At 46.8% G+C, this 13,110-nt stretch overlaps 1 protein-coding gene and 1 long non-coding RNA gene across 10 annotated transcripts in view; one reads left to right on the forward strand and one right to left on the reverse strand.

The window, feature by feature from the left end:
• FBXW11 (F-box and WD repeat domain containing 11) overlaps positions 1-3,709 on the reverse strand; it is a 135,560-nt gene extending 131,851 nt beyond the window's left edge. For 2 of the 9 annotated variants that reach the window (XM_089336208.1, XM_089336210.1), the window contains exon 1: positions 3,503-3,698. Coding sequence is in view for 4 of the 9 variants with exons in the window: in XM_002710378.6 (XP_002710424.1) it covers positions 3,503-3,547 (45 nt within the window). In the remaining 5 variants the exon portion in view is untranslated. Of the gene's footprint in view, positions 1-3,502 lie in introns of all 9 variants that reach the window. The other 7 variants (XM_002710378.6, XM_051843606.3, XM_051843607.3 and 4 more) reach the window with 7 other exon arrangements.
• Positions 3,710-3,982: 273 nt separating this feature from the next.
• Positions 3,983-4,824, forward strand: LOC127490551 (uncharacterized). Its single transcript, XR_007918551.3, has 2 exons — positions 3,983-4,120; positions 4,605-4,824. It is a non-coding gene; the product is annotated as an uncharacterized LOC127490551 (long non-coding RNA).
• The last annotated feature ends 8,286 nt before the right edge of the window (positions 4,825-13,110 follow it).

The raw sequence follows: 13,110 nt of genomic DNA on the forward strand, positions 1-13,110 counted from the left end.
TTTCTTAATTAGGACCAATATATTCTAACTCTGTTACTTCATACAACAATAACATAGCCACCTAAGATATAAGAGGAGAAAGGACTCAATTAGGGTCACTTAGCAGAGGGGACTCACCCAACAACAGAGTACAAACTGTCCACTGAGTGTATAAAGAGGAAAAGGATTCATTAGCACCCAGATGGGGACAGGATTGCCTTTCCAAACTTTGGACATCAATTTCTGCTGCCTTTTAATAGGAGACTATGTTTCTCTTCAAATCAACGGGTCTTGGGAATGCCTTCTAGTGCTGAATGATTGAACATCAACTCATCCATAACTCGAGTTAATAACCATCATGTGATACATAATCCTGTGAAGTCCACCAAAATGGACTTAGAATGGTGTATTCTGTTTCCAAAATGGATTACTACTTTTCTACCTTCCCCACCTCATAATAAAGCTGAGTTTACCAAACTCAGAAAAACAGGCCCGCAGAGCAGACATAGTACTTGGCCAATAGAAGGCCAAGAAGGTCATAAGGTGGTTAAATTATTCACCATCAGAAACTGTAAAATCAGTTGTCTTTAAGATTCTGAATTCCATGCAGTAGGTAAGAGTTCAGAGAAGCAATCTTTGGGACCAGAGGTAGGAGTTTCAGCAGGGGTTATATTTTGGAGAGTTAATTATTCTGCTATCGCCACCTTCCTTTCCAAGTAAATTTAACTAAAAGTGCAAGGGGAAAAAAAATCAAAATCAAAGAAACTGGAGGGATGAAGATTAAGAAATGAAGAAACTGCAAAGTCCGTTACCTCCTTCTAATATAGCACACTCCGGAATATCAAATGAAAGTTATCTTAGTTAACCATTAAGTTCCACACTGGTGCAGGCAGCACACTCACAAATATGTGAGTACTGAAGCTGACTCATAAAAATCTAAAATATTTCATACTTTAGCCTTATAAAATACCATTGGTTTAACCCATTCCCTCAGTCATGTTACTTTAAAACCAATATAAAAAATACGTTTAACTTAGTTCTGGAAACTGTACTTTGAAAATAGTAAATACTGAAAGCCACAAGCAATTGGATTTTTAAGGCATGATTCCTATATTTGATCCTGGATTTTACTTAATCAGTTTGCTAAGCAACTGCACTATATATCCTATACTAAAATAAATACATATAAGCTTATGAAAAGGGCTATCTAACAGTCTTAACTGATAGCCCCTTCAGGAAATACTGAAATCCTTAAATGAAAAATAATTTTAAAACTGACCATAACTACTAAATTCTCTGCTAAATTTTCTAAGAATCCCAGTTTAAGTCTTAGTTTATAATGTCCTTAGAAGGTTGAGCTCTCTTTTCAGATCAAAGACAAGTACCATATCATGTAAAATCAAATCTGCCCGCATTATGGATTTAGGAAGTCAGTAAATGTAGGCCAAAGACTTTTTATTTTAAGACACTCAAAGACACTGACTTGGGTTGCACAGTACATTTTATTCTAATGCTTTTGAAAATAAAGACATTTTAGTTATTTCTTACATGAATGGAAATGGAAGGAGCTCATAACAGCCCATTTCAAAGAGCTACCAAGTTAACAATTTTTCAACATGAAGTATTTCTCCTGTGGTGAGTACATGAATTTTACATCCTCAAGAACGTATCCTTAAGTCATATATGTAATTAAGATTATGCAAATTATTTTACCAAAATTACAAAAAGATCATTAAAGATTTTTAACTGTTAAGATCATTTTACCCAAATTACCCACTACAAAAGTAGCAGAATACGAAACACTTGACTAAGTGGTTTGATAAAGTAGGCTGAAAAGGAAAATCACTCAGTAAATGAAGATCAAACAAAAACCCAAGTTGACATTAACCCTTTGAAAACAATGGCACATGTGCACACACACCCATACGCAAGAACTGGGAACTATCAGAATTTTTTCCCTAGTTTTCAAGAGTGCTGAGGAAGTCCAGCTTTGTAAGTTATGCAGAGGACAGTAAATATTAAGCTGCCTCAGAATTTACGCTACTGTACTTCCATTTTTAAGACCTGTATCTCAACTCCCCAGATGCCATCATCCACAGACACCATGCAGCCACCCCACAGACTTTCAGTGTCACCATTTATTATTTATAGCATTAAATGGGGGAAGTGGCTCTGATGTCACCAACCCTACCCAGTGGAATCACTGACTCAATAAACATTTTCACACTGGAGAAAATCTGGCTAGGAAAACATTTTGCTGGGTTAAGTAGATTCTTTAGCCTTTTCTCTCTCCACCCTACCAGGGTTGAAGTTGCTACAGTCTTGGGAGAGATACAAAGAAACTGTCGAGGCTTCTACAGGAAGAATCCCTGGGCATGGTCGTTTGCTGAAGCAAAGACTTCCTTCCCTCCAGAGCCCCGTTTGATTTATCTTCAATTGGCAGGTAATACCTGCCATATTTTATTTCCTCCACCACATCGGCCGCCAATTAGCAAATTCTTCACTTCTGCTAGCCACTCTCGCATGGTCCTGTTTCTAAAAACTCCTCTGGATCCAAGTCGTAGACGGAAAGGGGAGGAGGGTGTCCGTGAACCGTGGAGTATCAGCCAATGGCTTCTAACAGAAGAATGGTCGCTCCCCCAGGGGCCAAGGAACCCTCCCCCCCCCCTTTTTTTTTTTTAGAGAGAAGAAAGAATTGGCGGCAGTGATGAGCTCGACGGTCGCCTCGCTCCACCCCCCACCCCACCCCCAATTTCCCAAAGCAGCTGAAGGAAACGTGAAGTTATGGTTTCCCTTTCCAAGGGGATGGAATCCAGAGTACCTGGGGCCTCGCTGTGCAAACATCCCTCTCGGCTGGGTAGGAAACCCTTTGTCCGAGAAGCCTGACACCACAGGAGCCCAGGGAAGAGGCCCCTGATCCGTAACAGCCTCTGACCAGAGAGCTCTCCACCTCCCCAGTCCTGTAGGGCCTATCCCAGGCATCCACACAGCCCTGGGCTGGAGAGAGGGTGCTGAGACCCCTCTTAGGACCCGGAGGCCGAGGCAGCCCGTAACGATCTCCTCTGTACTCTCTCCCACCACCACCTCATTCGGCCTAAGTGGTGCTTGCAAGCGCGGTGCGGGCCTGAGCCAGAGAAATACAAGGTGCGCGCGCGGGGGGGGGGGGGTTTGATCGCCTCCCAAAAGAAAGAGAATGAGATGCTAGCACGATGTGACCTAAAGCTACAGCATGAACGAGCGAGGGTCGTTCCGAAAGATGGGCCGGAGACGGGACAGGGACGGGGGGGGGGGGTGGGGGGGGGGAGAACCGAGGGGCATGGAGGGGGCCGGGCCAAGTCCGGCCTGAGATCTCGAGGGATCGGGAGGCACCGCGCTGGGCCCGAGGCCAGGACAGGGCTGGCCCAGATCTGGGCCGAGGCGGCGGGGAAGGGCCAAGGCCAGCCTCGCGCCGGACGTTGAGGTGGGCAGGCCCGCCTGGGGCCGGACGGACGGAAGAACGGACGGTCCAGCGGGCCGCACTCACCATGAGCTCGATGGTCTTGTCTTCAATCACCGAGTCGGGCTCCATGGCGGCCCCGGCGGCCCCGCCTCGCTCTCCCCGCGCAGCAGCGAACGGCCCGGGCGGAGGAGGCGACGGCGGAGGCGGCAGAGGCGGAGGCGGCTCTCGCACCCACTCTAGCTGCCAGCCCGCCCGGGCCGCCGGCAGCTCCGCCCTCCCCCTCGGCGAACGCAGTACGCACGGCGGGCACTACAGCTCCCAGCAGGCGCCGCGGGCCCCGCAGAGCGTTGTGGGAACGAGAAGCCGACCCCGGGCCGAGCTTTCCTGATAGCCGGAAGCCAATTCTGAGCCGAAAGTAGCACTGCCCTGTGAACGCGGGACGTACAGACCAGAAGAATTAAGGGCTGGCTCGGGGTAGGGTCTCGGGAGCGCCACGACTACATGTCCCAGAAAGCCTTGCGCGCAGGTTCTCCTTCCGGCTGCCTTCTCTTGACTTCCTGGCAGCCTAAGGCTGCGGAGACCGGGACGGAAACTCGGAGACGACTCCCCGCTTGTCAGAGATCCTGCGTGTGCGACCAGTTTCCGCACATGCGCGATGGGTGTCTGCAGTGCCCATTCGACGCCTAAGTAGCGAGGCTTCGGGTCCGCCGGTGCTTGGGGGAGGGCGGGGGGGAGGTGGTGGAGACTGATGGATTGAGTGCATTAGGAAGGTGGGCTCTTGGGGCTCAAGTGTGGGAAGAGGACGGCAAGAGAGAGAAGCTTGACCGAGGGAAGCAGCTGGAAGGGTATGGGAGGACTGAGGGGGCTGGAGATGAAGTTGGGGAAGGGGGATGCTGACGTGCTGTGGGCCTGTCTGGCTGCCCCACGGATTAGGAGCTGAGACACCAAAGGGAATGTGCGTGGGCTGAGCCGCTCTTCCTCATTCATTCGTTCAGAGCTGCTTTGTAAGCATCCACCTTTGCCGCGTACAGCTGTAGGCACAGGGAGTCAGCTCTCAACATGACTCTGTTCTCGTGGAGTTTAATTGTGAGAGGAAGGCGGCAGACACGAACGGGAAGAATGGCAGGTGCTCAGAAGCAAAACTTGGAGACTCCTCTCAGTTGAACTCAGCCTCCTGACTTTGCAGACTTCGCCATTCCTCTGACCAGAACCCAGCGGGAACACACGGAGGGTTGAACGCATTGCTTTTCCTGCTAGTTGAAGTGAGTGAGAGCACACACCAGGAGAAGCCGGAGGAGGGCGTCTCAGGAAGGTGATCCGGGAGACTTGAGGCCGTCGAGACTGTCAGGCAGTGGTGGTCATTCGTTGATCGTCCATCTCAATAAATCTTATCAGAAGGAAGGGAATTTTGGGTAGAGGCTTAAGCTTTAGTTGGTAAAGGAGCAGCAGCCCCCTCCAACTAACTGGAATGGGTGTTTGGTCATTTTTTGTGGTTTGGACAACGTTGGTGTTTTATCTGCATTCAGGCATGATTAAGGATGGTCTCGGTTTTTGTCTTGACCACTCCTGGTCACAGCTTGGCCTTGTCTGATGTTGATGTTCTGTCCAATGATTCGTGTTCTACATGAGTGTACGAGGCCTAGCGGTCAGCTGTCATCTACTGATGTTACAGCCTGGATGATTGTACCAGGCCAGCTTCCAAGTGCTTTCCATTTTCCTCAAGTGTTTTTTCATTCTCACACCGTAAAGCAAAGGGACTGGATGACCTGGAAGTGTTTGCATTTCCGAGAGCTAAATTATTGCAGTGATTTGTATGCATTGAAGACAGTGTTAAGTTTCATGCAGGTAGAGTTTGAAGTTTCATTGTCCTTATCTGGTGCTTTTCACCAAGAAATTGAAAGAAAAGCAATAGGAAGAAACCGGAATTAAACAGTTGCCACCACTAACTTACTGCCTGAATTTCACCAGAGGCAGTGCTGCTGTATCTGGGCCTTGGTTGGAACACTCTAGGGAGTGTAAACAAGGGAATTAAAATTAATGACCTCTGCTTCTGTTACCTATTGCAACATAACAGACCACCCCAAGATTTAGTAGCTTAGAATAACAGAGTTTATTATTTTTTACAATTGTGTGGGTTGACCAGGCTCAGCTAGAGCCACATGGTGTAATCTGAAGTTAGTCATGGGCCTGAAATCAGCTGGGGACTCATTCAAAGTGACTTTGTGGCCCCTGCGGTCTCTCTTCACCACATGGCTTCTTCTTTAAAAAAAAAAAAAATGATTTCTTTAATTTGAAAGGCAGAGTTACAGAGAAGGGAAAAGAGAGAGAAAGATATCTTCCATCCTCTGGTTCACTCCCCAAATGGCCACAACGGCTGGGGCTGGGCCAGACCAAAGCCAGGGACCAGGAGCTTCATTTGGGTCTCCCATGTGTATGCAGGGACCCAAGGACCTGGGCCATCTTCCACTGCTTTCCCAAGTGCATCAGCAGGGAGCTGTATTGGACTTGGAGCAGACAGGAATTGAACCGGAGCCCCTTATGAGTTGTCAACGTGCAGGTGGCGGCTTCACCCGCTACACCACAATACCATCCTCTCCAAGTGGCTTCTTACCACTCAAGCTTCTGCTTGGTGGCTTCAAAGAAGACAAGCCCCAATGAACAATTGCTTATCAAATCTGCTACACCACACATACTAATGCCGCTTGACCAAAGCCAGAGACACAGCCAAGCCCATAGAGTGGAAAGGGTCTAGACAATGGTGAGAATACAGACAGGCATGGTCCCTTGGGTGCCACTGATGTTAACAGCTAGTCTAGATCTCCAAGGCCCTAGCACCTGCAACGTGACTCAGCACACAGAGCTAGGAAGCCCACGGTGAATCATTTCCTACCCCCAATATGTAACTTTAGCCTACACCATCTTTTTTATTGTTTTAAAATATGAGTGTCCTATTTTAAAACCTGAATTTCTAGCTTCTCTTGAAAAATTGGAACATCTCACTATTAGATCTACATAGAAATGATATGCAGGGGTCGAACAGCAATTACTTTCTTTGTATGACGTGTGGCCTATGATTTTCCACAGTTGCCATCACTTCAGTTTGTCTTCTATCTATCTTTAGTGCACTTTTTATTGCTGTACACATATTATCTGAAACTGAGCAATATATAAATAAAAAGATCATTTAGCTCTTGATTCTGCAAGTCCAAGAGCATGCTTGGCATCTGTTGCAACCTCTCATCATGGGGATTAAATTTCAACATGAAGGGCAGGCATTTGGCACAGTGGTTAAGATGCCACTTGGTTTGAATCCCAGCTACTGCACTTCCGATCCAGCTTCCTCTTCCTGTGCACCCTGGAAGGCAGCGGATGATGGCTCAAGTGCTTAGGTCCCTGCATGTGGGAACTCAGATGAATTTCTGAGCTCCTGTCTTCAGCCTGTCCCAGCCCAGCTGTTGTGGGCATTTGGAGAGCAAACCATCAAGTGAAAGATCTCCCTCTCTCTCTCTCTGTCACTTTGCCTTTCAAAACTTTTTAAAAAGTAAAAAAAAAAAAAAAAAAAAAAAGTAAACATTAGGAAACAAAAAAGTCAGAAGTAGTCAAACTAGGACTGTAAGAGGATACCTAATGACTTCCCATCCATACTCACAGAATTGCCCTTGTTTGAGGAGAGAAATGAGCAGGAGCATTGTGGGGGAGGGAGGACTCTGGTGAAGCTCTCTCAGGTACTTTTCTGCTAGAGCTTTAGCTCACATTCTCTAAACACGCTAATAAGCAGATGGTGTTGTTCTTCAGCCCTCCAGAAAGTCAGCAAGCAAAATGTCTTGAGCATCTCAAAACCTGTTGCCACGACCTCTGCTGCTGACCAGTTCACTTTTGCCTTGACTGGGTCACTTCCACGCCTCTTGGTAGCATTGCTTTCATTGGGCTTTGTCTTTGGAATCATACTGATAAATCCACGTTTCATCCCCAGTTGCAATTCTTGGAAAAAGTGCTACAGGATCTCCACCCCGCTTGTTTAACATTTCTATTGGAAGCTCTGCTCCTGACTCCAGCTGTTCTGAGCACAACGAGTTTGTGTATTCACAGAACAGAAAGTGTGCTCCACTTTATAATTTTTCAGTCAAAATTCAGTAAGCTGAACCAGCAAAGATGTCTATGGTGTTGGCTATTGTTTCTGCTATTTATTGTTGGTTTTTAATTAGGGTACAAAAAAGATTCGGTTTTTCCTTGCAAATTAATGTGAATGATCTGCCACTGCAAGCTTCATCTTCAATAATGGATCACCCTATTCTTATTTTTTTAAGGTTTATTTATTTGAAACCAGAACAGCAGAGAGAGGGAGAAACAGGAAAAGATCTTCCATTCACTGGTTCAGTCTCTAAATGGCTGCAGTGGCCAGGTCTGGGCCAGGCTGAAGCCAAGAAACTGGAACTCCATTCAGGTTTTGAGACCACATGAGTGGCAGGGACCCACTGCCGTCATCCACTGCTTTCCCAGACACATTAGTAGGAAGCTGAATTGGAAGCAGGGAATGCCAGTGTCAAAGGCAGCAGCCCCTCCATAAGCTTTCTGTAAACCATCAGTGATTTCAGGGCCGGCACTGTGGCGTAGCTGCTGAGGCCACAGCTTGCAGTGCCAGTATCCCCATTTAGGCACTGGTTCAGGTTATGGCTGTTCCACTTCCAATCCAGCTCCCTGCTAATGCGCCTGGGAAAGCAGCAGAAAACGGCCCAAGTACTTGGGTCCCTGCTCCCACTTGGGAGACCTGGAAGAAGCCCCTCCTGACTCCTGGCTTTGGAACGGCCCAGCTCTGACCTTTGCAGCCATTTGGAAAGTAAACCAGCAGATGGAAGATCTCTCTCTGTCTCTCCCCCCACCCCACCCCGCAACTCTGCCTCTCTTAAATACATTAATTAGTTTAAAAAAGGTGGGGGGGGGGGGTTACCATTCTTCTAACCAAGCTTCCCCATAAATTGGATGTTTGTTCTTGGTTTGTTCTTGTTTTAATTTTAGAGAATTTGTGTTTCTCTGATAGGAACTTTTCAAACTAATATCTTCTTAGTGCCTCAAACTAAATCCTCTTTAGATTGTTAAAACAAATTAGAGGCCGGCGCCGTGGCTCAATAGGCTAATCCTCCACCTGCAGCGCCAGCACACCGGGTTCTAGTCCCGGTCGGGGCCCCGGATTCTGTCCCGGTTGCCCCTCTTCTAGTCCAGCTCTCTGCTGTGGCTCGGGAGGGCAGTGGAGGATGGCCCAAGTCCTTGGGCTCTGCACCCGCATGGGAGACCAAGAAAGAGAAGCACCTGGCTCCTGGCTTCGAATCAGCATGGTACACCAGCCGCAGCGGCCACTGGGCAGGTGAACCAGTGGAAAAGGAAGACCTTTCTCTCTGTCTCTCTCTCTCTCACTGTCCACTCTGCCTGTCCAGAAAAAAAAAAAAAAATTAGTATGAGTTTTTTGGCACAAAAAAATTTTGTTGAAATCCCTGCATTGTTTTTTTTCATAATATGCATTTTTTATGAACCATTTGATGGCCCCTCATACACTCCTACAATAGGAAATTAACCCTTTGTATTAAAATCCAATCAGAAAAGCAGAACCAACAAGAGTGTAGTAAGAGATTTTTACAAGGAATTGACCTTATATCACTTCCAGTTCTAGTTATGTGATCTCTGTAAGAGATCTGCAGCCAGTGCTGGGTCTTAGGTAGGCAGGCAGGGAAGAAGGCTGTAAGGTAGGGAGGAGCAAGCATCAGCACAGACCGGAACCCCTGTCAGCGCCGACCACCTCTGGCCTTGGACATGCAGGTGTCAGGCAGAGGCCGGAGCCCTTTGTCACAGAGCTACACACACACACACACACACACACACACAGCCTCGGAATCAGAGGAGCTGAGAGAGGCTCCAGGGAAGGTTGAGCAACTGCAGATCCAACTAGGACCTCACAGCAAGGAGATGAGTCAGCAGATCCCTGAGGTACACATGGGCTCCAAAATGACTGGTGCCTCGCTTCCAAGCTGCACATCCTGCACGAGCATGTGCTGTGGCCCACTCTAAGCAGAAACAGAGGAACAGAATTCAGAGAAGTGTAGTTCAAGCTGGGCAACTGTTTCCACACCCTGGAAACAGTGGCTTAATAAACAGACTCTGTTCCTGTGCAATCTGTTCTGCGCCAACTGTCTTACAGTGACTCCACGTGGAATTCCTGGTCTCCACTGTTGCTGAGGGAGAGAGGCTGCACAGGAAGACCTACTGGTTAATAATTGCCCTGTCTCAGAAGCACATCTTTCCAGCCCATTGTGCATGGGTCAGTACTCAGCCACATGCCCTGAGAAGCTTAAGGAAGCCTGCGCAGTATACTGTTCCCGTGAGCCTAGAAAAAGGGAAATGAAGTCGAATTTGGCAAACACATAGGATTAGCTCTGCTACCCAGATGTACTTAATAATCATTTAATGAATCTTGGTAAAGGTGTTTTGGTATGCTTCCCAGGAATTGAGTGAATTTCTCTAGGGACTATATAAATACTTTTATTAGTCAGGTGGTTTCCAATACTTTGTTCTCAGCAAAACTGAAGAAGGATTAAATTGAGTTTTAATTGTAATAAAAATTATCTGGGGAGCAGGCATTTGTCCTAGTGGTTGAGACACCAGTTAAGATGCTCGAGAAGTCGCATGTTGGAGTACCTGGGTTTTGTTGTTGTTTTAAGGATTTATTTATTTGTTTGAAAGCCAGAGTTACAGAGAAGCAGAGGCAGAGAGAGAGAGAGAGATCTTTCCAGCCACTGGTTCACTCCCCAAATGGCCACAATAGCTGGAGCTGAGCCAAATTGAAGCCAGGAGCCTGGAGCTTTTTCTGGGTCTCCCACATGGGTGCAGGGGACCAAGGACATGAGCCATCCTCTGCTGTCTTCCCATGCACATTGGCAGGGAGCTGGATCAGAAGTGGAACAGCCAGGACTCCAACTGGTGTCCATATGGGATGCCAGCACTGCAGGTGATGGCTTTACCCGCTACGCCACAGCACCAGCCCCAGAGTACCTGGGTTTAATACCTACCTCTGGTTACTGACTCCAGTTTTCTGCTAATGCAGACCTTTGGGAGGCAGTGGTGATGGCTCACATAATTGGGTTCCCAACACCCTTATGGGAAATCTGGATAGTATTCCCATCTCCGTACTTAGCCTCAGCCCAACCTGGACTTGGTGGGTATTTTGGGAATGAACCAGTGGATGGGAGCGTACTCTCTTCCCTCTCTGCCTCTCAAATAAATATATAAGTTTACTGATAGATCATTATGTAAATTTTGACACAGTCACTTAGAAAGACTCCCCAAAAGTTGAATAACATTGCTAGAAGACAACTTTCATTTTCATATGAGCAAGTCTTCTGTACAAAAATAAAACCTAAAAATAAGTTTGACATAATATCCTTCCTCATTCTAACAACAAGGAGTATTTGTGCACAGGAATGCAAACCATTTTTATTTATTTAAAAGATACAGTTCTAATAAACTTAGATGCTCATGCTTAAGCATATTTATCAAAAGAGTAATAGACTACTTGATCAATTGTGTTTAATAATAATAATGATAACTTAATCCCTAGGATTTTTTGGCTAATATTGAGAACCTGTCATCACAGAAAATAAAAATTATAACAACATGTGGAAGAGAAGTACAATAGTGTAATAATAAAAGATTTTCAAATATAAAAATGCATTAGAAGGGCCGGCACTGTGGCGTAGCAGGTAAAGCCACCACCTGCAGTGGCAGCATCCCATATGGGTGCCAGTTTGTGTCCCGGCTGCTCCACTTCTGAGCCAGCTCTCTGCTATGGCCTGGGAAAGCAGTGGAAGATGGCCTAAGTCCTTGGTCCCCTGCACCTGCGTGGGAGACCCAGAAGAAGCTCCTGGCTACTAGCTTCGAATCAGTGCAGCCCTGACTTTTGCGGCCATTTGGTGAGTGAACCAGCAGATGGAAGACCTCTCTCTCTCTGCCTCTGCCTTTCTGTAACTCTCTCTTTCAAATAAATAAATAAATCTTTGTAAATGCATTAGAATATATTTTCAGGAAAAAAAGATAGAAGGATACTATGTAGACATTTGGCACAGCAGTTATACTGCCACTTGGGACATCCCCATGCCAGGTTGGAGTGCCTGCAAGTGTCAAGGCATGAAGTGCATGATGGGAGTGCACTTGGGGCTGCAATACAGGCGCTGGCAATCTCCAATTCCTTTTTGCTGCCCACATCTTAGCCAATCCAGTTGCCACACTTCTCACCATTCACCCTCCAATAACACTGAAGGCTGTTAACAATGTAGTTTGCTAAGGGTGCCAGCTAATAATTGGATCTAAAATAGAGCCAACCAGAGGCTGTGCAGTGCAGAACTCAGCAACCTTGGCGTGAACTCTCTTGCCAGAACCTGTCCCAGGCCCTTCTGGAGGCTTTTAGTAGCTTAGAGGGCTCCAAGACGTTCATCCTAAGGAAGATCCTAAATTCTGAGAAAGTAAGAGAGTGGAGAGCAGGCAAAGGGGTGAATCTGTATGGTGCTCTCTCAGTGAATTAGGTTCTGTCTACTAGAACACAGTGTATATGGCTTAGGTTTCAGGTGTTTGCTTGTGTGGTCAGGTATGGCCTCATGTTGAAAACCTCACTCTATTCCCTCCTACCTGAATGGGCAACTAATGACTAGGTTCTTGCCTTCTGCCTTTTTCCTCTCTCCCAGAGGAACACTGTAACCAGTAGGGACTCAAGAATTACCGAAATTGGAACAAAGTGGTTGCACATGAAGCCTTATCTTTCTAATAGGATGTTCAAATGAGACTCTTTCAGTCCTGAGTGTCAGCTGTAGCCCCAAATCAAAAACAAAGCTAAACAAAACAACAACAACAAAAAAAAGTGCCATTTTAATGCTGTGTAGATCAAGTTTGGAAGACTTGCATAGAAGATTGTCAGAAAACCAGTTCTGCCAGCTAATGAGCCTGTCCCCCATCTGAAGGTGTAAAGAAGCTTGGAGACTGCAGAGATGGGTGAGGAGTTAGAGGATTCCTCCTCCCCGTTCTGCCCAGGCATACCTCAAGGGCTTCCAGGGGGCACACTCAGAGATACTGCTATGTGTCCCCTAGAGTTTGGAGGACAAGGGAACTCATTCCTCACTCATGTCTGAAAAAGTCCACAAGCTAAAGACTGAGAACAGTTTAATAGCCACAACGAGAAAAGACCTGTCTTAGAAAGGGGACTTGTACTTCCACACTTCGGGGTGGGAGTAGGGGACAAAACTGCAGGTTTTGTGTGAGCCAGCTGCAGATTCCACAAAAAAAGATTATCTTGAAACAGTCGCTGACTGAGAGGACCACTTGGAGGGGTAAGGTGATCCCGATAGGTGCAGCCTGAGCAGCTCACAGGCAGCCAGGGATTAAGAGGGGCAAGAGATCTCAGGCAGCTGACCAGAGGACGTCTCCTATGTAGGAAGAGGAAATCCAAAAATGTTCCATGAGAAGGTATTGGCGCATGGCATGAAGCACCTAGAAGGTAGGTGCCAGGTTATAACTGCGTGAGTCAGGGCATTTTCTGCTCCCTGCTTTAGGATGGATTCCCCAGAAGCAGACGCTGAGATGAGGCTACAGTCACAAGCCTTTATTGAGAAGAAGTGCTCCCCCAAGAAACAACCCTAAAGGAGCAAGGGAAGCAG

The sequence above is a fragment of the Oryctolagus cuniculus genome, chromosome 6, assembly GCF_051225735.1.
Source record: "Oryctolagus cuniculus isolate XC-2025 breed Fujian yellow rabbit chromosome 6, ASM5122573v1, whole genome shotgun sequence".
Taxonomy (NCBI): domain Eukaryota; kingdom Metazoa; phylum Chordata; class Mammalia; order Lagomorpha; family Leporidae; genus Oryctolagus; species Oryctolagus cuniculus.